General features: G+C 43.3%; 1 protein-coding gene across 4 annotated transcripts in view; it reads left to right on the top strand.

Annotated features, from left to right (window-relative positions):
* LOC127572033 (solute carrier organic anion transporter family member 2A1-like) overlaps positions 1 to 27,387 on the top strand; it is a 214,675-nt gene that overhangs the window by 154,430 nt on the left and 32,858 nt on the right. For all 4 annotated transcript variants that reach the window (XM_052018850.1, XM_052018853.1, XM_052018854.1 and 1 more), the window contains 2 exons: positions 14,178 to 14,347; positions 16,339 to 16,403. In XM_052018850.1, coding sequence (XP_051874810.1) covers positions 14,178 to 14,347; positions 16,339 to 16,403 — 235 coding nt within the window. The remainder of the gene's footprint in view (positions 1 to 14,177; positions 14,348 to 16,338; positions 16,404 to 27,387) is intronic.

The following is a 27,387-nucleotide window of genomic DNA, read 5'->3' as shown; positions in this document are numbered from 1 at the left end:
GAAGTTGGGATGTTATGTTGATGTTGTACAAGACGTTGGTGAGGCTACCTTTGGAACATTGCATTCAATTTTTGTTACCCTGCTGTAGGAAAAATGCCATTAAGCTGGAAAGACTGCAGAAGAGTTATACAAGGATTTTGCCAGGACTCGAGGGACTGAGTTGTGGAGAGAAGTTGAGTATGTTGGGACTTCTTTCATTGGAGAGTAGGAGAATGGGGAGTGATCATGTCATCCGCAAACTTACTGATCAAGCCTTGCGCATTCGCATCCAAATCATTTATATAAATGAAAAATAACAAGGGTTCCAACACCGACCCCTGCAGCACATTAGTCACTGGCCTCCATTCTGAGAAACAGCCTTCAAGCACCACCCTCTGCTTCCTACTTCCGAGCCAATTTTGAATCCACTCAACTAGTTCTCCCTGAATTCCATGGAACCCAACTTTTCAGACCAGCCTACAATGTGGGACCTTGTCAAAGGCCTTGCTAAAGTCCAAATAGACAACACCCACTGGCCTTTTTGGTTACCTCTTCAAAAAAACTGTAAAAGGTTTGTCAAGCAAGACTTTCCACACATAAAGCCATGCTGACTCCTAATCACACTACATCCAAATTCTGGCAGATCCTGTCCCTCAGAATTCCCTCTAGTAACTTCCCCACTACAGATGTCAAACTGACCATCCTGTAGTTCCCTGGCTTGCCTTTCTACCTTTCTGAAACAATACTAGCCATCGTACAATCTTCAGGAACTTCAGCCGTGGCCAATGATGAAGTAAATATCTCCGCATGGGCCTCCACAGTTTCTTCCTTAGCCTGCCACAAAGTCAGAGGATGCACTCGGTCAGGCCCTGGAGATTTATCCACCTTAATGCAAATACCTCCTCCCTGGTAATAAGAATGTCAAAACATCTCCACTTGTTTCCCTAATCTCTTGAACAACCATGATTTTCTCCTCAGTAAACACCAAGGAGAAATATTAGTTAAAAATCCCACCCTTCTCCTGTGGCTCAAGACATAGTTGGCCCTGCTGATCTCTAAGGGGACCTATTCTCTCCCTAGCCACCCTTTTACTCTTTACATAGCTAGAGAACCTCTTGGGATTTACCTTCACCTTATCTGTCAGATCCATCTCATACCCTCTCTTTGATCTCCCGATTTCCCTCTTAAGTGTATTCTTAATCTTTTTATAGTCATCAAGGAGTCACTCATCCACGACCTCCTATACCCAATGTATGCTTCCTCCTTTATCTTAACCAAGTCTCAATATCTCTCGTCAGCCAACTTTCCCCAAGCTTGCCAAGTCTACCCTTCACCTAAGAGGAACATGCTGCTCCTGGACTCTTGATATCATACTTTTAAAAGCATCCAACTTGCCATTTTCGTTTGGCTTCAAATAGGCTCACCCAATTGACCTCTGCTAGATCCTGTCTGATTCCCCCAAGATTTAGGACCCTAACCTGTGGACCTGTCCTATCCTTTTCCATCATTGGAATCTCCTCTGAGGAAGGTGGGACCTGTACAGAGAGGATGGATTACACCTGAACCCAAGAGGGGCCAATATCCTTGGCAGGCAGGTTTGCCAGGGTGGTTGGGGAGGGTTTAAACTAGATTGCGAGGGGGATGGGAACCAGAGGGGTCGGTCAGAGGATGAAGTGGATGGGAAAAAGTCAGATCTATCATGTAGAGAGGCTTTGAGGAAGGAGAAGCAGAGTACAGGGTATAAAAGTAGAAAGGTGAATGGGCTAAAGTGCATTTACTTAAATGCAAGAAGTATCAGGAATAAGGGTGGTGAACTGAGAGTTTGGTTAAGTACATGGGATTAAGATATCGTGGCTCTTGCAGAGACTTGGCTGTCATCAGGGCAGGAATGGATATTGAATATTCCTGGATTTCAGTGTTTTAAAAGGGGGGAGAAGAGGAGAAGGAGTGGCGTTACTGGTCAGGGATACTATTACAGCTGCAGAAAGGGTGGATAATATAGACGGGTCCTCTCTAGAGTCAGTATGGGTGGAAGTTCGGAACAAGAAGGGAGCAGTTACTCTACTGGGAGTATTCTATAGGCCCCCAGGTAGCAGTAGGGATACTGAGGAGCAGATTGGGAGGCAGATTTTGGAAAGGTGCAAGAATAACAGGGTAGTTATCATGGGAGACTTCAACTTCCCAAATATTGATTGGCACCTGCTTAGTGCCAAAGTTTAGATGGGACAAAGTTTGTTAAGTGTGTCCAGGATGGATTCCTGTTACAGTATGTTGACAGGCTAACTAGAGGGAATGCCATATTAGATCTAGTATTAGGTAATGAACCGGGTCAGGTGACAGATCTCTCAGTGGGTGACCATCTGGGGTACAGTGACCACCGCTCCCTAACCTTTAGCATTGTCATGGACAAGGATAAGAGCAGAGAGGATGGGAAGATATTTAATTGAGGAAGGGCAAATTATGAGGCTATAAGGCTAGAATTTGAGAGTGTAAATTGGGATGACATTTTTGAAGGGAAATGTACTATGCAGATGTGGTCGTTGTTTAGGGATGTTAGGGATAAATTTGTCCCAGTGAGGCAGAGAAAGAATGGCAGGGTGAAGGAACCATGGGTGACCAGAGAGGTGGAACAACTAGTTAGGAAGAAGAAGGCAGCATACATAAGGTGTAAGCAGCATGGATCAGGTAGGGCTCATGATGAATATAGAGTAGCAAGGAGGGAACTTAAGAAGGGGCCGAGGAGAGCAAGAAGGGGACATGAAAAGGCCTTGGTGAGTAGGGTTAAGAAAATCCCAAGGCTTTTATCACTTATGTGAAGAGCAGAAGGATGACAAGAGTAAAGGTAGGACCGATTAGACACAAAGGTGGGAAGGTGTGCCTGAAACACTGTGGAAGTAGGTGAGGTTCTCAATGAATACTTCTCTTCAGTATTCACCAAGGAGAGGGGTCTTGATGACGCTGAGGACAGTGTTGGTAAGGTTAATGTTCTGGAGCATGTAGATATCAAGAGGGAGGATGTGTTGGAGTTGTTAGAAAATATTAGGACAGATAAGTCCCCGGGGCCTGACGGAATATTTCCTAGGCTGCTCCGTGAGGCGAGGGAGGAGATTGCTGAGCTGTTGGCTAGGATCTTTGAGTCCTCCTCATCCACGGGTATGGTACTGGAGGATTGGAGGGTGGCAAATGTTGTCCCCTTATTCAAAAAAGGTAGTAGGGATAGTCCAGGGAATTACAGACCAGTGAGCCTTACGTCTGTGGTGGGCAAGCTGTTGGAAAGGTTTCTAAGAGATTGGATCTTTGAGCATTTAGAGAATCGTGGACTGATTAGGGACAGCCAGCATGGCTTTGTGAAGGGAAGATCATGTCTCACAAGCCTGATAGGGTTCTTTGAGGAGCTGACCAAGAAGATTGAGGGTATTGCAGTAGATGTGGTCTACATGGATTTTAGTAAGGCATTTGACAAGGTTCCACATGGTAGGCTTCTTCGGAAGGTCAGAGGGCATGGGATCCAGGGGAGCATGGCCGTGTGGATTCAGAACTGGCTTGCCTGTAGAAAGCAGAGGGTTGTGGTGGAGGGAGTGCATTCAGATTGGAGGGCTGTGACTAGTGGTGTCCCACAAGGATCGGTTCTGGGACCTCTACTTTTTGTGATATTTATTAATGACTTAGATGAGGGGGTGGAAGGGTGGGTTAGCAAGTTTGCAGATGACACAAAGATTGGTGGTGTTGTGGATGGTGTGGAGGGCTGTCAGAGCTTGCAGAGGGATATTGATTGGATGCAGGACCCTTTTGCACTTACCAAATTAAGTAAACATGATTAACCCAATTGTTAAACATACAATATGAATATGGTTTCAATTTCGTAAATTTTTTGGATTGAATAAATTTAACTTGTCAAGCCCCATTCAATCTAATTTTTTCTTTCATCCATCCAGAGTTGACTCAGCTTTTTCCACATGGAAAAGGAAGGGAATAGTATGTTTTCGTGATTTATTCATTGATAACTGTTTTTCATCTTTCGAACAATTGTCTAACAAATACAATTTGCCTAGATCACACTTTTTTCGATATTTGCAGATTAGAAATTTTTGAAAAGCTACTATACCCTCTTTTCCGACACCTTACAAAACTGAAATTATGGGAAAAAAAATTTAGGTCTTAATCCTTATCAGAAGGACTTGATAGCAATAATCTATGATTTAATTCTGAAAATATGTCCAGAATTACTGGACAAAATTTAGAATGAATAGGAAAGCGAACTCCAGACATCTTTACCTACAGAGACATGGAAGAAAATTCTTCATTTAGTTAATACATCTTCAATGTGTGCCAGACACTCTTTGATACAGTTTAAGGTAGTTCACAGGACCCATATGTCCAAAGATAAACTAGCCCGTTTTTATCACCATATAAATCCTATATGTGACAGTGTAGCCGAATGCAGCACGTGGCAGAAAAGAAAGCACAGAGATGTGGAGGCTGGACTGGAGCACACTTTATTGACTGAAACAAAGTGCACACACTCGCAAAAGGGCCCGAGGGCCTCTCCGGCGGACGTGACGTGAGGTCCCTGCCGGAAGGCCCACCCTGTGGTTAGTCTATGTCGCGCTCCTGCGCATGCGCCCATGGCCACCGATGGCGGTTCGAGTTCTGCGGGTCCAGGCCACTACAACAGATGTAAATCGAATGTGGCTTCTTTGACACATATGTTTTGGTCCTGTCCTCTTTTGGAAAAATATTGGAAAGACATTTTTAACATTATTTCAAATGTATTGAAAATTGATTTACGACCTCACCCTATCACTGCAATTTTTGGATTACCAAGGATAGAGTCTGGCCATTTATCTGCTTCTGCTAACCGTATGATTGCCTTTGTTACATTAATGGCCAAATGATCCATTTTACTTAAATGGAAGGATCCAATACCCCCTACTACTTTTCAATTGTTCTCTCAAACTATATCATGTTTAAACTTGGAAAAAGTGAGTGGTACTGTTGATACTTTGCTTAAATTTGAAGATATTTGGAGTCCATTTATTCAATATTTTCACATGACATAGATCCCCTTTCAATAACTTTCCAATTTAGAGGAACGGAGCTGACGACATAATATTGCTCTGTTTCTACTGAGAAATTTTAGTCCAGTCTTTTTTTTATTTTTTTCTGTTTAGTTTAGTTTGGTTTGATATATTTATATTTTTTCTTATTGATTTGGGGATTTTTTTCTTTCTTTTCTTTTATATATATATATAATAAATCTTTTTCTTTCCTTTTATATTATATTCATTTACTAAGAGATCGTTGGATCTACAGATTTTTTTATATTTTACTGTTCTTTATCATTATCTATGCCATGATTGTTCTCCAGATCTCTTTGTATTATGTGTACAAACATTGATGTTATATATTAATCTGTATTAATTTGAAAACTAATAAAAAGATTGAAAAAGAAAGTATGCAGAGCTGGGCTGAGAAGTGGCAGATGGAGTTCAATCTGGAGAAGTGTGAAGTAGTATGCTTTGGAAGGACTAACTCCAAGGCGGAGTACAAAGTTTATGGCAGGATTCTCGGTAGTGTGGAGAAGCAGAGGGATCTGGGGGTTCATATCCACAGATCCCTGAAAGTTGCCTCACAGGTGGATAGGGTAGTTAAGAAAGCCCATGGCTTTCATAAGTCATGGGATCGAGTTTAAGAGCCACGAGGTAATGATGCAGCTCTACAAAACTCTGGTTAGACCACACTTGGAGTACTGTGTCCAGTTCTGGTCGCCTCATTATAGGAAGGATGTGGAAGCGTTGGAAAGGGTGCAGAGGAGATTTACCAGGATGCTGCCTGGATTGGAGCGTATGGATTATGAGGAGAGACTAAGGGAGCTAGGGCTTTACTCTTTGGAGAGGAGGAGGATGAGAGGAGACTAGATAGAGGTATACAAAACATTAAGAGGAACAGATAGAGTTGACAGCCAGCCCCTCTTTCCCAGGGAACCAATGCTCAATACAAGAGGGCATGGCTTTAAAGTAATGGGTGGGAAATTCAAGGGAGATGTCAGAGGGAGGTTTTTCACCCAGAGAGTGATTAGTGCATAGAATGCACTGCCTGAGGTAGTGGTGGAGGGAGATACGTTGGTCAAGTTCAAGAGATTGTTAGATAAGCATATGGAGAAATTTAAAATAGGGGGATATGTGGGAGGAAGTGGTTAGATAGACTTAGACGTGGTTTAAAGGTCGGCACAACATGGTGGGCTGAAGGGTCTGTATTGTGCTGTATTTTTCTATGGTTATATCACTATCTTAAAACTAATAGAATTATGGTCACTAGAGCCAAAGTGCTGCCTTCCTTTACTTGCCCTACTTTGTTCCCTAAGAGGAGGTCTAGTATTGCACCCTCCCAAGTGGGGCGCTCAATATATAGACTTAGGAGACATTGCCGGACACATTTCACAAATTCTATCCCATCCAGGCCCTTGATACCATGTGGCTCAGTCAATACCAGGAAAATTAAAATATCCCACTAATTCCACTTGCTCTTACAACTACGAGCAAAATATCTGCACATCTGCTCCTCAAGTTCCCGCTGTCTATTGGGGGGTGGGGCTCTATAATACAGCCCCACCAGAGTGACTCTTCTCTCTTTTCTTGAAGTTGCACTCACATGGTCTCACCGGATGATCCCCAATTGTCTGCCTTAACTGTTAAATCTCATGCATTAAAATAAATGCACTTTAATTGGGTATTCCTTTCCCTGCCTATCCTGATTGCTGATCTTGCTCTTGCTGGCTACTACTTTATCCCATGACTTGTTCCTGCTCAGAGTCCCAGCCCCGTATCGAACTAGTTTAAACCCTCCTGTGTAGCACTTGTAAATTTGCCTGCAAGGATATTGATCCCTCCCTCATTCAAGTGCAACCTGTCCCTTTTGTACGGGTCATTTCTACCCCAGAAGAGATCCCAGTAGTTCAAGAACTTGAATCCTTGCTCCCTGCATCAGCTCTCAGCCACAAATTCATCTGTCCTATCTTTCTACTTCTGACCTCGCCAGCATATGGCACTGGGAGCAATCCAGATATCACTACTCTTGAGGTCCTGCTTCTTATCTTCTTACCTATACTCATTCTGCAGGACCTTATCCCTCATTCTATCTGTGTTGTTTGTACCAACATGTACAACGAACTCTGCCTTTTCACCCTCCCCCTCAAGAATTTTCTGCTGCGGCTCAAGACATCCTTGACCCTGGCACCCAGGAGGCAACATGCCATCTTGACACCTCTTCTGCAGACACAGAATCTCCTGTCTGTCCCCCTTGCTATCAAGTCTCCCGTCACTATTGCCCTCTCTGACTGCATCCTTTCCTCTGAGCCTCAGAGTCAGTCACAATGCCAGAGACCTGACTGCTGCTGCTAGCCCCTCAAAGAATATCCTCCTCAATAGTATCCAAAGAGGTATACCTGTTGCTTAGGGGAATGGTCACGGGGGAACCCTGCAGTGCCTGCCTTACTTTTCCTGGTGGTCACCCATCTATCTGAAACCTGTACCTTGGGTGTGACTACCTCAGTAAAAGTCTCATCTATGATGCTCTCAGCATCCCAGACGATCCTCAGTACATCCAAATCCACCTCCAGTTCCTTGATCCGGTTCGTCAGGAGCTGCACCTGGGTGCACTTCCTGCAGATGTAGTCATCAGGGAGACTGTGAGGTTCCCTAACTTCCCACATCTTGCAGGAGGAACATTTCACTGCCCTAACCACCATCCTGCCTACACTGTTCAAGTACAAATGATGAACAGCAAAATAAAACCTTACCTCTTCTTATCTGTGCCTTCTCATCAAAGCCTCTTGATCCAAAGCCTTAACTGCCCAATATCATAATGGCTACTCCACTAAGAACAGAGAAAAGTACAGCACAGTATGCCCATGATGTTGTGCCGACCTATATAAACCTACTCCACGGTCAATCTGACCCTTCCCTCCAACACAGCCCGTAATCCTTTATTTTCCTTGCATCCATGTGCCCGTCTAAGAGTCTTTCAAATGTTCCTATTGTATCAGCCTCTACCACCACCCCTGGAAGTGCATTGCAGGCACCTACCACTCTCTGTGTAAAAAAAACCTACCTTTGAAATCTCCCTTAAACTTTCCTCCGCTCACTTAAAACAGATGTCCTCTAGTATTGGCCATTGCTGCCCAAAGAAAAAGGTGGTAGCTGTCCACTCTGTCTATGCCTCTCATCCTCCGTTGCTCCAAAGTGAAAAGCCCTAGCTTGCTCAACCTTACCTCAGAAGACATGTTCTTAACACTTAAACTTGCCTTCATTTTGTTGGCTGCTGTGAATTAGCTAATTAGCTAATCAAATCTTAACTAACAACGAGCTAACTTGTCTCCTTTAAATTCCTGTAAAGTGAAACACACAAGCACCAAGACCTACCTCTTTTAAATTCTCTCGCTCTCACTCTGAGTCCTCACTCCTGTAAAGTGAAATTGTTGGGGAATCAAGAACTAGAGGGCCTATGTTTCGGATTAGAGGAGAGAGATTTAATAGGAACGTGAGAGGCAACTTTTTTTACACAGAGGGTGGTCCAAATATGGAATGAGCTGCCAGAAAAAGTGGTTGAGGCAAGTCCATTAACAATATTTAAAAGGCAATTGGATGGGTATGTGGATAGGAAAGGTTTAGAGTGATATAGGCCCACCATGTTGTGCTGACCTTTAAACCACGTCTAAGACTATCTAACCCCTTCTTCCCACATATCCCCCTATTTTAAATCGCTCCATATGCTTACCAAACAATCTCTTGAACTTGACCAAAGGATCTGCCTCCACCACCACCCCACACAGCGCATTCCATGCCCCAACCACTCTCTGGGTAAAAAACCTCCCTCTGATATATCCCTTGAACTTCCCACCCATTACTTTAAAGCCATGCCCTCTTGTATTTGTGCCCATTGGTACCCTGGGAAAGAGGGGCTGGCTGTCTATCTATTCCGCTTAATATTTTGTATACCTCTGTCATGTCTCCCCTCATCCTCCTCCTCTCCAAAGAGTAAAGCCCTAGCTCCCTTAGTCTCTCCTCATAATCCATATTCTCCAATCCAGGCAGCATCCTAGTAAATCTCCTCTGCACCCTTTCCAATGCTTCCACATCCTTCCTATAATGAGGTGACCAGAACTGGACATAGTACTCCAAGTGTGGTGCATCATTACCTCGTGGCTCTTAAACTTCATCCCATGACTTATGAAAGCTAACATCCCATAAGCTTTCTCAACTACCCTTTCCACCTGTGAGGCAACTTTCAGTGACCTGTGGATATGAACCCCCAGATCCACACTCCCCAGAATCCTGCCATTAACCTTGTACTCCGCCTTGGTGTTGACCCTTCCAAAGTGTACCACTTCACACTTCTCCAGATTGAACTCCATCTGCCACTCCTCAGCCCAGCTCTGCATCCTATCAATATCCCTCTGCAATCTTCGACAGTCCTCCACACTATCATCTGCAAACTTGCCAACCCACCCTTCTACCCCCTCATCCCAGTCATTAATAAATATCACAAAAAGTAGAGGTCCCAGAACCGATCCTTATGGGACACCGCTAGTCACAGCCCTCCAATCTGAATGCACTCCCTCCACAACAACCCTCTGCTTTCTATAGGCAAGCCAATTTTGAATCTACACGGCCAAACCTCCCTGGATCCCATACCCTCTGACCTTCAGAAGAAGCCTACCATGTGGAACTTTGTCAAAAGCCTTACTAAAATCCATGTAGACCACATCTACTGCACTACCCTCATCAATCTTCCTGGTCACCTCCTCAAAGAATCATCAGGCTTGTGAGACATGATCTTCTGTTCATAAAGCCATGCTGGCTGTCCCTAATCAGTCCACATTCTCTAAATGCTCATAGATCCTATCTCTAAGAGTCCTTTCCAACAGCTTGCCCACCACAGACGTAAGGCTCACTGGTCTGTAATTCCCTGGACTATCCCTACTACCTTATGTGAATAAGGAACAACATATACCACTCTCCAATCCTCCAGTACCAAGAATGAAGACTCAAAGATCCTAGCCAATGGTTCAGCAACCTCCTCCCTCGCCTTGCGGAGCAGCCTGGGGAATATTCCATCAGGCCCCGGGGACTTATTTGTCCTAATATTTTCTAACAGCTCCAGCACATCCTCTCTCTTGATATCTACATGCTCTAGAATATTAACCTTACCAACAGTGTCCTCAGCAACATCAAGGCCCCTCTCCTTGGTGAATACTGAAGAGAAGTATTCATTGAGAACCTCACCTACTTCCACAGCATTTCAGGCACACCTTCCCACCTTTGTGTCTAATCGGTCCTACCTTTACTCTCGTCATCCTTCTGCTCTTCACATAAGTGATAAAAGCCTTGGGATTTTCTTAACCCTACTCACCAAGGTCTTTTCATGTCCCTTTCTTGCTCTCCTCAGCCCCTTCTTAAGTTCCTTCCTTGCTACTCTATATTCCTCATGAGCCCTATCTGATCCTTCTGCTTACACCTTATGTGTGCTGCCTTCTTCCTCCTAACTAGTTGTTTCACCTCTCTTGTCACCCATGGTTCCTTCACCCTGCCATTCTTTCTCTGCCTCACTGGGACAAATTTATCCCTAACATCCTGCAAGACATCCCTGAACAACGACCGCATCTGCATAGTACATTTCCCTTCAAAAATGTCATCCCAATTTACACTCTCAAGTTCTAGCCTTATAGCCTCATAATTTGCCCTTCCGCAATTAAATATCTTCCCATCCTCTTTGCTCCTATCCTTGTCCATGACAATGCTAAAGGTTAGGGAGTGGTGGTCACTGTCCCCCAAATGCTCACCCACAGAGAGATCTGTCACCTGACCCGGTTCATTACCTAATACTAGATCTAATATGGCATTCCCTCTAGTCGGCCTGTCAACGTATTGTGACAGGAATCTGTCCTGGATACACTTAACGAACTCTGCCCTGTCTAAACCTTTGGTACTAAGCAGGTGCCAATCAATATTTGGGAAGTTGAAGTCTCCTGTTATTCTTGCACCTTTCCAAAATCTGCCTCCCAATCTGCTCCTCAGTATCCCTGCTGCTACCTGGGGGCCTATAGAATACTCCCAGAAGAGTACCTGCTCCTTTCCTGTTCCTAACTTCCACCTATACTGACTCTAGAGAGGATCCTTCTACATTATCCCCCTTTTCTGTAGCTGTAATAGTGTCCCTGACCAGTAACGCCACCCCTCCTCCTCTTCTTCCCCCTTTTAAAACACTGAAATCCAGGAATATTCAATATCCATTCCTGCCCTGGTGACAGCTAAGTCTCTGCAAGAGCCACAATATCATAGTCCCATGTACTTATCCAGGCTCTCAGTTCATCACCCTGATACTTTGTGCATTTAAGTTAATGCACTTTAGCCCATCCACTTTTCTACTTTTATACTCTATACTCTGCTTCTCCTTCCTCAAAGCCTCTCTACATTAGATCTGACTTTTCCCCATGCACTCCTTCCTCTGATCTACCCCTCTGGTTCCCATCCCTCTCGCAAACTAATTTAAACCCTCCCAAACCACACTAGCAAACCTGCCTGCAGGGATATTCGTCCCCCTCAGGTTCAGGTGTAACCCGTCCACTCTGTACAGGTCGCACCTTCCCCAGAAGAGACCCAATGATCCAAATATCTAAAACCTTCCGTCCTGCACCAACTCCTCAGCCATGCATTCATCTGTCATCTCCTCTTATTCTTACCTGCACTATCACATGGCACTGGCAGGATTCCTGAGATTGCTACCCTTGAGGTCCTGTTGTTCAGCCTTCTGCCTAGCTCCCTAAACTCACTTTTCAGGACCTCATCCCTCTTTGGTACCAACATGTACCACGACTTCTGGCTGTTCTCCCTCCCACTCAAGAATGCTGTGGACCTGATCAGAGACCCTGGCACCTGGGAGGCAACATTCCATCTGGGATTCATGCTCACTTCCACAGAAGTTTACCTTTCTGTCTGTTTCCCTGACTATCGAGTCCCCTATCACTATTGCCCTCCTCCTCCCTTCACTTCTGAGCAGCAGGACCAGTCCCAGTGCCAGAGACCTGGCTACTGCTGCTTAATCCCTGTAGGTCGTCCCCCTCAACAGCATCCAAAGCGGAATACCTGTTACTGAGGGGAACAGCCTCCGGGGTCCTCTGCACTGTCTGCCTGTTCCCTTTTTCTTTTTCTCTCCCCTGACAGTCACCCATCTCTGCCTCCTGGACCCTAGAAGTACCTGCTCTAAGGGGGGGGGGGGGGGGGGGGGGGGTGACTGTCTCCCGATGCACAGCATCTACATAACTCTCTCCTTCCCTGATGCTTCGTAGTGTCTGAAGCTGCAACTCCAGCTCATCAATTCTGACCCGAAGTTCCTCCAGCCTCCAGCACTTACTGCAGATGTGGTCACCGTGTCCCAGCAAGGTCCACTAGCTCCCACATCATGCAGCTGCAGCACATCACCATGTCCTCCATCTGAACTATTCTTTCCCTACCTTAGTTTTATTCTACTTAAAATTTATAACAATAACAGTTAAACCTTACCTTTACTTACCAGCTACTCACCCACCTCGCCCCTTTACCACTTAAGCCTGTTGAGCCAAAGCCCAATCACTCTGCTCCCTCTCACTCCGCTGCCCGCTCTGACGCTTGCCCGCTGGATATGGGGTTTTCTTTTTAAACTGTTCGTGCTCTACCGACTGATGTCACGCGCCTGCGCAGTCTCTTCCCGCTATCCATGAACCGTCAGAGAAAAAACTCATCTTTTCGTAAGTCCTCGGCTGATTCCGCTCGCTCGCCTCTCGCTCCCGATCGAAAACACCCAAGATTCTCCCTTCTCTTTTTAAACTGTTCGTGCTCTACCGACTGACATCACGTGCCTGCGCAGTCTCTCCCCGCTATCCACGAACCGTTAGGAAAAAAACTTATCTTGGACTAGCTTGGATGGTCATCTTGTTCGGCATGGACCAGTTGGGCCAAAGGGCCTGTTACCTTGCTGTATGAGTCTCTGACTTTCTGACTCTATGAGAAACTATCACTTTTCGAGCCAAAAAATTGAAACCCAAAAGCAACATGAAGAAAGTCATTTTTACATAGCGAGTGATTGAGATTTGGAATGCATCCTGAGTGGTTGCAGCACTCAAAGGGGAACTAGATAAGTGTTTGAAAAGTGAGAGAAAGCTGGAGGAGTGGGATGATCTGGATTGCTCTTACATAGAGCTGGCTCGGAGTTGATTGGGCAAGTGGCATGATTCTGTGACTGCAGTGGGTTAAGATTGTGCATCATCATCACCTTCTCAATGGCAATTAGGGATGGGCAAGTAATGCTGATCTTGCCGGTGATGTCCACATCCTGAAAAATGAATAAAGAAACTTACTCACCAGTGACTGCACATGGGTTGATCAGTTGAATTTCCATCCTGTCTCTCAGCCTTGGATGTCACAGCTTTGGTCTGAACATTAAGAGGCTGAGTTTCAAAGAATGAGTTCAGAATGATTGGTCTTGCCATTAGCGCAGTATTTGAACAAGTTGGCATAAAGGAACCCTGGTAAAATTGTCGACAGCCATCAGTGCAAATGAAAGAAAAATTTCCACTGGCTGGGATCACACCCAGCATAAAGGAAAGTGATTTGTGGTCAGCTGATCTGAGTCAACCTATCTGAGGAAAATATCATTCCACTCCATATTGTTCCTCTTGATATTTACTTTAAGGGGGAAACTTCATTCCCTTCCCTTGAGGGGAGTGTCCTTATCAGCCATCATCTGATGTACCTGCCTTCAATCATCAGGAAATACAACACATATGTATTCTGGACATTGTGACATTAACCATGGTCAGGATCTACATTCACTTTTTTTCACAGTAGTGGAGATATAATTTAGTAACTGTGTACCAGAGAATTAGACAGTACAGGAAACCATTCATCCTGCCATGCCTGTGAGCATTGTATTTTGGTTATAAACAAGTTTTTGCCCTATCTTTAAATGAATAAATATGAACCTTATCCAATTCAGTCCTATGCTCTAGTCCTAAATAATACTTGAAATATTGTCAGCATTGTTATTTAAACAAGATTGTGTTTTAGGAGAATGATGAGATACAAATGGTTTTTAGCCATTCTTATGTACAAGGGTTTGTGGGAGATCCACTCATATTATTCAATTTTTTAATGTTGATTTAGACCTACAACAACTGTAGCTGCATTCAGACACCTCTCAAAGAGGACTATGCTGTTCCTGGGCACTGCAAGGTCAGCTGTTCCTATTTGCTTCTCTCCGTGGTCTTTAGCCTCTCTTTCATTGGGCTGACAGCCTCCCTCACCCACAATCCCCTCTACATGCTGGTGTTGCGGTAAGTATTTGGAATTATCATTATCCCCTCATCCCCTGTCTCTCTGCCTTAAATCTATTTCTTGCATCAAACATCTGTTCATCCACCCTAATGTAGTAATAAAAATAAAATCTCCTTTGGTTTTGGTTTCAAAATTAAATCTGGTTACACATATGGCAAACCCTTTGAGATGTAACATTATTGTGTAAGTGCAAAATGTTGTGTTTTTATGAGCATGCAGATTAATTAAAGCCCTTACTTTTATGGGTAGATAATAATATGCTGATGAATGTGCAGTACTTGCAGTCACGATATGCCCTTTTTAGTTCAGTACCATACCTTTGTTTCATTTTACATCATAGAATCATGCCACACAGAAACAGGCCCTTTGGCCCATGTAGTGATCACATTTACCAGCACTTGATCTGTAGTCCATTATACCTTGGCGATCTTAATGTTGTGAGAGTACCTGCCTCTCAGGCAGTGTGTTCCAGAAATTGTGAGCTGTCAGCTGTTGCCACCTATTTGGAAATGCCTGGCAGTTTAGATGTATGCAAGCAGGTGTCTTGAGTGCCAGTAAAGGCTTGCAGAAGCCCAGGCTGATCGTTGATTTGTGCTAAATTAGCTGCCCTTGAACAAAGCTTGAGAAGAGGTGCATTCTGAGACACAGGACATGAAAACTGCCCAACAATCCATTCCTGATTACTATCCATCTATTCTACTGGAAGTATCAATATATGTTTACATTTGGAGTGGAGGAGGTTGAGGATGGACCTGATAGAGGTGTGCAAAATTCTGAGAGGTATGAATAAGGGAAGATAGTAGGAAACTTTGCCCATAGCAGAGATATCTAAAACTAAAGGCCATATTTTTAGAGTAAGTGTAAGAGGTTGAGGGAGGATCTAAGGAGGTAATTTTTTCACTTCAAGGGTGGTTGTAATCTGTAATGCACTGCCTGAGTGGGTGGTGGAGGCAGGTACTCTCACAACATTTAAACAGTATATAGACAAGCACTTGATGTATATATACATCAAGGCATAGAAGTCTGCGGACTAAGTGTTGGTAAATGGGATTAGTATAGACAGGTACTTGAAGGACATGGTGGGACAAAGGGCTCGTTACTGTGCTGTTTGAACAAGTTTAGGATAAAATGGAATACTGAAGCTCCCAAATCAGTTCCCAAGTGTTTGTTCTTGTGACTGGTACCAGCATCTTTATGCAAGAGATAAGGGCAAAAGAATATTTACATTCCTTCCCAGATCACTGCTGATTGATCCTTTGTTAGACAGAAGGAATTTAGTACTGATGAGGATTCTTCTGCCACAACCGATTAGTAATGGTGCCTACAATACACACATACCTTTATGTGCCAGAAATTGTTCTATCTAATATGTGTTTTATCAGAGCATATTATAGGTGTGCATTTCATTATGACTTTGCTGTTAAGAATCAGAATAGAGTGAATCAGTGAAAATAAACTCGTGCATGATTCACCTGAAATGTAATCTCCATTTCCAGCTTAATCCGAGATTAAATAGATGTGAGGGACTAGTAATAGATGTACTAGTAGCTGACATAACATTTAACTATTAATTTAATAGCAGTAAGATTATGTACCATATTGGGCCTGGTAATGGCCAGTCATAAAAGGACCGAAAAGAGAAAACTGTTTACAAAGGTACATCCTTTTGGTATTGAGAATGAAGGCTAGCTAATCAGGTGAGCTCATCTGGATGTCTTCCATGTTAAGAAGAAAAAGCTTTGCTGACCTGTTTGGAGTAAAAGGCACCCCTTTCCACAACCCAGAACAAATCTTGCTGAAGACCAAGTTTCCAACTTTCAACCTCCTGGAAAGAAACTGATGGAGGAAAATATTTATGTAGATGTAATCATAATAAAAAGACTGTGATTGACAGTTGGCTCATAGTAACCTTCACCTCAAGGCACATACTGTAGTTTTTACATGAACAAGTCTAAAACCTTAAATTCTCAATTTCTTTTATTTTCCATAGGCTGGTAAGACACGAAGAAAAATCTTTTGCAATAGGGATTCAGTTTCTATTAATGAAGGTGTTTGGTGAGTAGAGAATGCTTAGTACATTACCCATAAAGAAATGTATCATATAGTTTGAGCTTTGAATTGAAGCTTTTTCCATTTCTGCCCAAATTGGAAAGATGGTAACATATTTGGATACTATCTATAGCATGGGTGAACTTAGATTCTTTGAGCTTCTTATGTCATCAAAGGAGGTACAAATGGACTTTATATGAAGGCCAAGGCTCCATATGCCATTAGCTGATTGACTTTGAAACACTGGTTCAGCAAAAAGTTTGTGTTTAATCTTTGGTGCATCAATTGAGTAAGGATCTGATAGCTTTAAAAGGCTTTATAGAGCCATACAGCATGGAAACAGGCCCTTCGCCCCGACAGTTCTAAATATACACCTTGGTCGGCATAGATACATATGGGCCAAAGTCCATGCTATATGACTCTATGACCAGGATTCCCATCCAAGCCAGGTTCATTTGCCAGCATTTGGCCCATAACCTTCTAAACGTTTCCTATCCAGGTACCTCTCCAAATTTCTTTTGAAAGTTGTTATTGTACATGTTTCGACCATTTCCTCTGGCAGCTCATTCCACATTGATACCATCCTTTATGTAAACAAAAAAGTTTCCTTCAAGTTCCTATTGAATCTTTCCCCTCTCACCTTATACCTATGGCCTCTAGACCTTGTTCTTGCTAACAGCTTTAGAAACGAAAGGTCCCAGGGAGAGGGATTTCAATTAAGTAACTAGACCAGGGAAGTGGGAAATAACTGTGCTTGGGGTAGAAAAAGTTGACAATAAGAAGCAATTTGACAGAAATATTCAAAATCATTTGACATAGGACATAGAGCAGTTCAGCACAGGAACAGCCCCTTTGGCCCATGATGTTGTGCCAAACTAATTAAGCCAATGACACATAATTCATTCTGCCTGAGCATGGTCCACTTGATTAAAGTTTTGAACCTTTACTCCTACTTTATCGTTGTCTTTTTCCATAACAATGCTAAATCTGAGTGTATTATGATCATTGCAACAAAAATGCTCTGCAGTGATACTCCTTCCAGTTGTCCAGCCCTTCCACATCTTTTGCTGAGCCTGCTACATATTGTGTAAAAGCATTCTTCTGGATATAGTTTTTAGGAATTCTGTGCCTCTCACACAGATTATTGCAGTTAGTGTTTTAGATAATTGAAATCCCCACTATTACCATCTTCGTATTTAAACACTTGTCAGAAATTTGCCTTTGGATTTACCAATCTAGTTTTCTTAGGGTATTCCCAACGAAGTGATTGTCCCTCTTTTTTTCTGTAATTCAATTCATTTGATGATGCTTATACTTCCCAGGCAGTCCCTCGGGATTGAGGGTGATTTACTTCCACTCTGGTTTTGTGGATAGTGAGTGGCTAATTAGGCCAATGTAGGAATAATGGACTCTTCCACAGGGGGTGTGGGAGGTGCCTCATGATGCATGGACTCGAGGTTCTTAATAGCACCTTGAATGCTCCTTCTCCACTTTGAGTGGCCGTGGGCAAAGAAAAACCAAAGGATGTTGTATTTCTTTAAGGATTCTTTGAGCCCATCTTTTCTTCTGTCCATCTGGTAATCTCTTCTCATGATAGAACTTGGAAAAGCGTCTCTGTTTTGGGAGTCTGGTATCCGCCCTGGAAATGATGTGGCCTGCCAAACATAGTTTACTGAGTACAGCCAGTCCCTCGGTGGGGATGTTGGCCTAGGAAGGCCTGGTTCTGGTGCTTCAGTTTGTGATATATGTAAATGACTTGAACCAAAATGTAAGTGGGTGGGTTAGTAAGTTTGCAGATGACACACAGATTGGTGGAGTTGTGGACAGTGCAGAGGGCTATCAAAGGATGCAACAAGATATAGATCAGTTACAGTAATGGTAGATGGAGTTTAATCTGAGCAAGTGTAAGGTGTTGTACTTTGGGAGGTCAAATGTAAGGGGAATGTATGCAGTTAATGACAGGACTCTTAACAGCTTTGACGTACAGAGGGATCTTGGAATCCAAGTCCCTAGCTCCCTGAAAGTGACCACACAAGTAGATAGAATGGTAAAGAAGGCATGCTTGCCTTTATTGGTTCCGGCATTGAGTATAACAGTAAGGAAATTATGTTGCAGCTGTGTAAAACTTAGGTTAGGCCGCACTTAAGAGTATTGTGTGCAGTTTTGGTTGCCCCATAGTGGGAAGGGTGTGAAGGCTTTGGAAAGTGGGCAGAAGAGGGAGACTGCCTAGATTAGAGGGTAGATCTATAAGGAGAGGTTGGACAAATTTGGGTTGTTTTCTCTGAAGTGTTGGAGGCTAAGGGAAGACCTAATAGAAGTTTATAAAATTATTAGAGGCATTGATAGGGTAGATGGTCAGACTCTTTTTCCCAAGGTAGAAATGTCAAGTACCAGAGGACATGCACTTAAGGTGAGAGGGGGAAAGTTTAAAGGAGCTATGCGGGGCAAGTTGTTTTTACACAAAGAGTGGCAGCTGCCTGGAATGGGATGCCAGCGGTAGTGGTGGAAGCAGATTCTAGTGGTGTTTAAAAGGCTATTAGACACATGAATATTCAGGGAATGGGGGGGATATGGATTATATACAGGCAGAAGAGATCTAGTTTAGTTTGGCATTATGTTTGGCGCAGACATGGTGGGCCAAAGGGCCTTTTCTTATGCTGTACTGTTCTGTGATCTATGTTGCTGGTTAGCAGGAACAAGGTGGGCCAAAGGGTCTTTCATGCTCTATTTCTCTGTGACTCTATGACAATTCCAAGGAAAATGCGGGAAGCTGCATCGGCCACAATAAACTTTTTCAACCTTACAAACATTTTGCTCAAATTGAGCTGCCTATAGATCTCTTTAACATATCTGTGATTGGCATCACATAGCTGTGATTGTTTATTGATCACCATCTAATCCCAGCTCCTATTTTACCTTTTCGTCTGAAATCAAGTTGCCAGGATGTTGAGCTGTCAGTCTTGACCTTTTTTAAACAATGTTTCTGTAATAGCTGTAATTCGTACTTGTCTATGGGTGCCTTTAGCTCATTATGCAGAGCCACATTCCTTTTCTCTCTGATTTGCGACCTTTATTTATCTTCCAAACTCTCTCAGTAATTTTCCACCTTCCATTTTCAGATTTGTTTTTTTCTCTCCTGAATCTCTGCTGAACTTCCCATCCCCCTGCAAAACCAGTTTAACCCCCCCCCCCCCCCAATAGCACCAGCAAACGTGCCTGTGAGCACATTGAGTTATATTCTCTGGATTATTACCTGAGTTGCAAGTAAAATTGACGCAGTTAAGAAGATAAGAGAGATAAGTATATCTGTAGGAAAGAACAGTTATTTTCTCTGGATTATTACCTGAGTTGCAAGTAAAATTGACGCAGTTAAGAAGATAAGAGAGATAAGTATATCTCTAGGAAAGAACAGCAGTATTTCATGGACAATGGTGTTTGCTGTGGGACAGGAAGGAACTTATTCTGTATGATTAAGTCAATGCTGTGGGTTGATAACTAATTGATGACATGGAGGACAGCTAAATAGATTGTTTCAGTCCTTTCATAATATCCAAATTCAGGGCAACAGTTTGCAGTCTAGCTCCTTGATGCCTATAGCTGCACGTGCAGTTCGACAAATGCCCCATGTGTTCAATAGATTGACTTTCCTGTCTGGAATGTATACAGTTTAATGATTTCCTGTCTTCCTTGATACTTGAAGAAGCACAAAGAACAGCATCACTTTGACAGCTGACCCATTCTTTGAAGTCAGCTGAAAAATCAACAATTTAGTGGGACCAGAGTCTAACAGTGAGAATAAATAGGATAGTTACACGGAGTTTAAATTATTAGGTAGGAAAGGGAATTTTAGGGGTAAAAGATGTTATGAGCAATAGTTCTTGAACAAGTGGAAGGGAAGGGTGTCAGAATTTATGGGAGGATATTGGGTCCTTTCCATGACTCTTGGCTGAACCTGGCCAGTGCTCTGTTCTTTCCTCAGACGTCAAGAGATAAGGCTCCAGCCCGCATGCACATTCAGTTCATCCTTGTTTTGTTCAAAAAGATGCTGTGTTTCTGCTGCTGACTTATACTGCAGCTTTTGCTGAAGTGTGCTCAATAATCAGAAAAATATTTTTTTCCCTGTTACTTTTAGCACAAAAACAAGCTCTTTGGCCCACCACATCCATGCTGACCTTTTCGTCCATCTACACTAATCTCATATTCCTCTATCAGGTCACCCCTCAGCCTCTTTCGCTCCAGGGAAAACATGCCCACCTTATCCAATCTTTCCCCATCACATCCTGGTGAATCTACTCTGCACTGTCTCCAGCACAATCACATCCTTCCCATAGAGTGGTGACCAGAACTACACAGAGCAAGTCCAAGAGCAGCCTAACTGGTGTTTTGTAAAGTTGCAACATAACATCCCATCTCTTACATTTTATGCCCCGACCTATGAAGGTAAGCATGCCATATGCCTTCTTCACCACCTTATGTTGCCACTTACAGAGAACTATGGACTTGGACCCCAGGCCCCTCTGTTCATCATTCCTTCATGCCCTACCATTCATTGCATATGTCCTACCCCTATTTGACTTCCCAAAGTGTATTGCCTCACTCTTGTCAGGATTAAATTCCATCTGCCAATGCTCTACCAACTTTCCATCTGATCTAAGTCCTGCTGTAGCCTCGACAACCTTCCTCACTATCCACAACACCACTGATTTTCATGTAATCTGCAAACTGACCTATCATTCTTCTTACATTCACATCCATGTTGATAATATGTATAACAAAACAGCAAAGATATCAGTACCGATCCGTGCAGTACACCACTAGTCACAGACATCCAATCACTAAAGCATCCTTCTACCATCACTCTTTATCTCCAATCACTAAGTCAATTTTGCATCTAATTAGCCAAATCACCTGGGGTCCTATGTGCCTTAACCTTCTGGACCAGCCGACAATGTGGGATCCTGTCAAATGCCTTACTGAAGTCCACACAGACAACGTATAAAACTCAATCAAATTAGTGAGACAGAATTTTCCCCCAAACAAAACCATGCTGACTCTCCCTAGTCACCCCCTGCCCTTCCAAATGTACATAAGTCTTTATCTCTTAGAATTTTCTTCAGTAACTTTCCTGTCACTGACGCAAGGCTCACTGGCCACCACTCATTACACCTTAGGGCAGAGGCTAAACTGTTTATTCCTCTGATTCTGGCAAGTTCTTCAATGGTTTCCCAGATGTGCCCAGGCTTTTTGGTTCAGTTTCCACAGCCCTTGTTTAGAGACGATGTACATCCATCTTCATCCTATTCCGGTGATAGAATTGGCATTCATCCAAAGGGCACAGCCAATCCATCTCTAGGTCTCCTGATAATATCTTCTTAGCTGCATAAGATGGTTGGAGATTGTTCTGGGCCAAAGCTTGCAGAGGTTTTTCTGAAACGGGTTGTGTGAAATGCAGACAGTTTGTCATATTCTTCACTCCCCAGCATTCTGCATCATGGATTTTCAAGTATGTTGGTGATTTTATTCCAGTTGCCCTTACTATTATTTGCCTCCATTCTTTCTAATCAGGGACCATTCCTTTAGATGGAAAGTTTTGCATGTCACTCTGCCATTTCAAAAAGTGAGAGAGAAACCAGGGAATTGCAAATGAGTTAACAATATATCTGGACTTGGCACTTGGCTTCTGAATGTGTATTTTGGGAAGTATTATCTGCATGGAGCTTGATAACTGCATTGAGGTGACTTGGAGACACGAGACTGCAGATGCTGAAATCTGGAGCAACAAACAATCTGCTGGAGGAACTCAGCAGGTTGCGCAGCATCTATGAGTGGAAAGGGATTGTTGATATTTTGTGTCCTGATGCAGTGCTTTGACCCAAAACATCAACAATTCCTTTACCCCCACCCTCACATACTGCTCAACACGTTGAGTTCTTCCAGTTGATTGTTTGTTTCTTGAGGTGACTTGGCTTCGGAGTGGAGGTTATGAAGGCTTAAAAGTCTTGTAGATCAGCTCAGCTTCAGCAGAAAACTTGTTGGAGATGAAGTGCAACATTGCAGTGAGAAAGAGAGAGAGATTGAGAAAAATGTCAGGCGATCTTTGCTTAACACTTGCCTGCATTGAGGTTGGGTCTGTTCTGGGCCCTTTGGTTATGATCATGGCTCATAAGATGCATCAGTCCCTCTCTATTAATGGAATAAAAGGCTTTTGTGTGGTCAAAAGAGTTCACGTATGGATGGTTGATGCTGCTTCCTCCAGTGTGAAGATCATGACCACTGCTTCGAGATGTACAGAATCCACACGGTGATTTGGAAAGCAGTTCTTCAGCCACTGGGAGAAAGCAGATGGGGAGTCATCATCTCCCTGATGATGCTTTTCTTTATGGCAGACAACGGCGAGATCCCACAATTAGATTTGTTCCCTTTTTATAAGATGATCACAGTTCACAGTTATAGTATTTAAGGTTCCCTGGCACATCCTCCTCTTTCTACACATGGGAGCTGTGGCTGTAATTAAAGTGCCAATCTGCCAAGTTTTAGAACTTCAGCAGGAGTGGTCCCCGCTTTTTGATTTTCAGGTGGCATGTGGCCTTTTCCGTGTCTTGTTGGTCTGGTATAGTGGCAAGGCTCGACTGGATAGTTTGCTGTGGGATAGAGTTAGTGACGTTGATGTCAAGGACAGAGACACGGCTGAAGAGTCTTTAGAAGTGTTCCTTCCAGCAACCTCTGTTCTTGGAAATTTGACCTCTGTTCTTGGTCCTCAGCAAGGTGGGTCCTTGGGTGTTTAACAGAAGAATCCGCACATATAGCATCCTTGACATCTGATCCTTATGTCCTGGGTCTTCTGCTGAACCTCTGCCTTTAGAGCTGTTTCTTTTCGCTGAGGTGCAGTGGAACTTCCAATCCAAGAATAGCTTGGGCTTGTACTCAGTTAGCTCTTTGACCTCCTGGCCACTTGCATCAAACCCATACAGGCTCTCCCCACGTTACAAAGACCCAATTTATGGAAACCTCCCATACAAACAAACTCCCATAAATATTATTAAATTAAAGCGAGAACCAGTCTTGGAAAAAGAACCTGTTTATACATAACCTCCCTGCAGTAATCAGACTCCATTGTGTCTTAAGAACACAGGCTGCCTCTTTCACCACGGAATGTCACTGAGAAGAGTTGCTTTGGAAATTGACAAGCAATCTCTTCTATTAATACTTGTGCAATGATACTCTGCTAAACAATGCACTGATACTTTAAGCCCATCAAAACCTGCCATTGAGCGTGGAACACCCTGAATCTGTACCATTGTAACAAGGCAGGAGAAGACAATAAATAAATTTGTTAATTGGTCCTCATCAACACCATTCTTTACAATACAGTGAAGCTATGGTTACCCTATTGAGTGATTGAGCCAGAAGGGCATGCATTTAAGATGAGAGTGGGTAAGTTCAAAGGAGGTTTGTGGGGCAAGTTTTTTTACACAGAGAAAGGTGGGTGCCTGGAATGTACTGCCTGGGGTGGTGGTGGAGGCAAATACGATAGAGTCGTTCAAAAGGCTCTTAGACTGGCACATGAATGTGCAGGAAATGGAGGCATATGGACATTGTGTAGGCAGAAGGGATTAGTTTAGTTGGGCATTTGATTGCTAATTTAATTAGATCAGCACAACATCGTGGGCCAAAGGGCATGTTCCTGTGCTGTACTGTTCTATGTTCATTATGTGAGTGCTACTGGGCGATAGTCATTGAGGCAGGTCACCCTGCTCATCTTGGGCACCAGTATGATTGCTGCCCTTTTGAAGCAGTTGGAAACCTCTGACTGCAGCAGTGAGAGGTTGAAGATGTCCTTGAACACTCCAGCCAGTTGGTTGGCATAGGTTTTAAGTACCCTGCCAGGTACATCACCGGTGCCTGACTCCTTGCAAGGGTTCACCCTCTTGAAGGATATTCTGAGTTTGGCCTCCAAGACAGAAATCACAGAGTCACTGAATGCTGTGTGGATTTGCAGAGGTGTAGTGTTATTCTCCCTTTTAAACCATGCATAAAAGGCATTGAGCTTGTCAGGGAGTGAAGCATCACTGCCATTTATGCTGTTAGGTTTTGCCTTACAAGAAGTAATGGCATGCAAACCCTGCCACGGCTGTCGTGCATCCGATTGTGTCTCTACCTTCACTCGGAATTGCCTTTTCGATCTCACGATAGCCTTCTGTAGGACTTCTTGTCGGATTCTGGATTGCTGGGTGACAGTCGTGGCATATTCATTCAGATCCAAAGATGATTCCCTGAATATGGTCCAGTCCACTGATTCAAAGCAGTCCATTTCAACCTTTTTCCTCAGCTCTGTCCTTGCCTCAGCTTAAGTGCTCATCTATACCTCTATTAATCTTAGATTTGACTATTCCAATGCACTTCTGACTGTCCTTTTTTATTGCACTCTTTTGAAGTCATCTGAAACTCTGCTGCCTTGTGAGGCTCATAAAATCCCATTCACCCATCAACTTGTTAACTTACATTGGCTCCAAGCTGGACAACATTTTCCCTCTTGTTTTCGAATGTCTCTACCCTCATCTTGTTTGTTCACTTGTTAAGATTCTAAAACAGTGAACCTGCAACCACTTCAAGTGGATTTGGCTTTGAGTTTTTTGATGGAGTGCCACCACGTAACTCTTTGGTCATGCAAATTGTGACAGATGATCAAATCACTGGACTAAGTCAGGCAGAATAAATGACACGCACTTCCATTCTCCCCTTGTTAATTGTTTATTCTCTTGGCTTCCTGCATCCATGGCCAACATCCAAGATTACACCATTAGTTCAGCATGTTGTTGATCAGATAAGACCACCCTTCAGCTGATTCTAGCCAGCTCACTCTTCTTCTTTGTGCTCATTTATTTTGACACCTTGGTCACATATCGGCCTGGATTGATGGATTTATGGATGTCTGTATCTAGCATTCTGCAGAAACAGATGTGTTTTTAATTGGCTCCAATGGTTGACTGAACATCCCACAACTGGAGACTGTTCATATGACAGGTTTTTGTCTCCTTATCTTAACACAGCTAGCTTGCTGTTCTGAGTTCTAAGAGTTCATGTTGTTTTGAGAGATATCTGGAGAATATGTATATCCCAACAGAAACATTATTTGGTTAGTGACATGTCCCCTGCTTATCAAATAATTATTTTTCTGAAAAAGTTCATTGAGGTGGTATATGTCAATGTCAGCTGCAATCTTTGTGTTTTTTGTTCGGTTTGGCTGAAATAATTCATTTAAATTAAAATTTAAAAGCTTTAGATGCTGGAGATCTGAAATAAGAACAGAAACTACTGGAGACACTCAGCAAGTTAGGCAGCATCTGTGCAGAAAGAAACTGTTACCATTTCAGGTCTGGAACATTTCATCAGAACTGGGAAAATGAGAGAAAGCTAGTTTTCATTAACAGAGAAGGTAGTGAAGGGATGGGCAGAACATGAGGAATATCTCTGTGATAGAATGAGACCAAATGAGTAAATATCACAGTTAAGTAGGATGAGATTAAGCTTCTTTATCTGTGTAAATACTGAGGTTGTGGGACATGCCCAGCAGGTCAGACAATATGAATAGAAAAAGACAGAGCGAAGGCGGGGTTGGAAGATAAGGACAAGGGGAACCTTGTTCTTGCTCTGTCTAGGAGGAAAGGAATGAGATAGGGATGCAGTCAAGGGCTTTGTCCACTATGCTGAGGGGAAGCTAAGGTCCAGGAAGAAGGAAGATGTTTCAGAGGAACTTTTGGGATTGTGTCAGCTTTGGATCAAATACGACAGAGCCAGAAGAACTAGGAGAATGGAATGGAGTGGTGGGAGTATAGTCAAGATAGCTGTGTGAAATGTTTCAGTTATGGGACCCTTCATCGGTACTGGGAAGAGAGTGAACTAACAGAGAAGCTGGTGGAGGGTTGGAGAGATCAAAAGGAATATCTCTGATAGGGTGAGATCAGATGAGTACATGAAGGAGATAGTATCAGGTTCAGATTAGATTAAGATTCTTTTTCTGTGCAAAGGGTTGCTCATAGAAAGGCTATGGAACAGGCCCAGCAGGCTGACAATACAAACAGAAAATAGAATTTTGAGCCAAAATGATGACAGACAGAAATAGAAAGTTTGTATACAGACAGAAAGAAAGAGTGAGTTACCTGAAGATGGAGAATTTGATATTGAATCCTGATAACTACAATGTTCCAGACAGAGTCAATAGAGTTATAGTGCAATACAGCACTGATACAGGCCCTTTGGCCCAACCAGTGCATGCAGACCACGGTTTCCCACCAGCTAGTCCCAATTTCCTGCATTCTGCCCATACCCCTCTAAACCCTTCCCCTCCATGTACCTATCCAAGTGCTTCTTAAATTATACCTGCCTCAACCACTTCCTCTGGCAGCTCATTCCATATACCCACCACCCTCTGCATGAAAAGGTTGCCTTTCTGGTCCCTTTTAAATCTTTCCCTTTTCACCCTAAACCTATGCCCCCCAGTTTTGGAGTCCCCTAAGTCCCTCTGTATTATTACACTCCCTGGTGCCCTACCATTCATAGTATAAGTCCTACACTAGTTTGACTTTCAAAAATGCATCACCTCACACTTATCTGTATTGAAATGCATTTGTCACTCCTCGGCCTACTTCCCTGACTGATCAAAATCCCCCTCTAATCTATGATAACCTTCTTCACCATCAACATCTCCTCCTAATTTTGTGAATTCCCTCCAGTAACTTCCCCACTACTGATGTCAGGCCGACCGGCCTGTAGTTCCTTGGTTTATCCTTGCTATCCTTCTTAAACAACAAAACAACATTAGCCACCTTCTACTCATCAGGAACTTCACCAGTGGCTAACAATACAAGGGCCTCTGCAATTTCTTCTCTAGCTTCCCACAAAGTCTGAGGATGCACTTGGTCAGCCCTGGAGATTTATCCACCTTAATGCACTGTAAGGCAGCAAATACCTCCTTTATGGTAATACGAAT

Source organism: Pristis pectinata, chromosome 6, assembly GCF_009764475.1.
Source record: "Pristis pectinata isolate sPriPec2 chromosome 6, sPriPec2.1.pri, whole genome shotgun sequence".
NCBI lineage: Eukaryota > Metazoa > Chordata > Chondrichthyes > Rhinopristiformes > Pristidae > Pristis > Pristis pectinata.
This window is presented reverse-complemented; position numbering and strand designations above follow the sequence as displayed.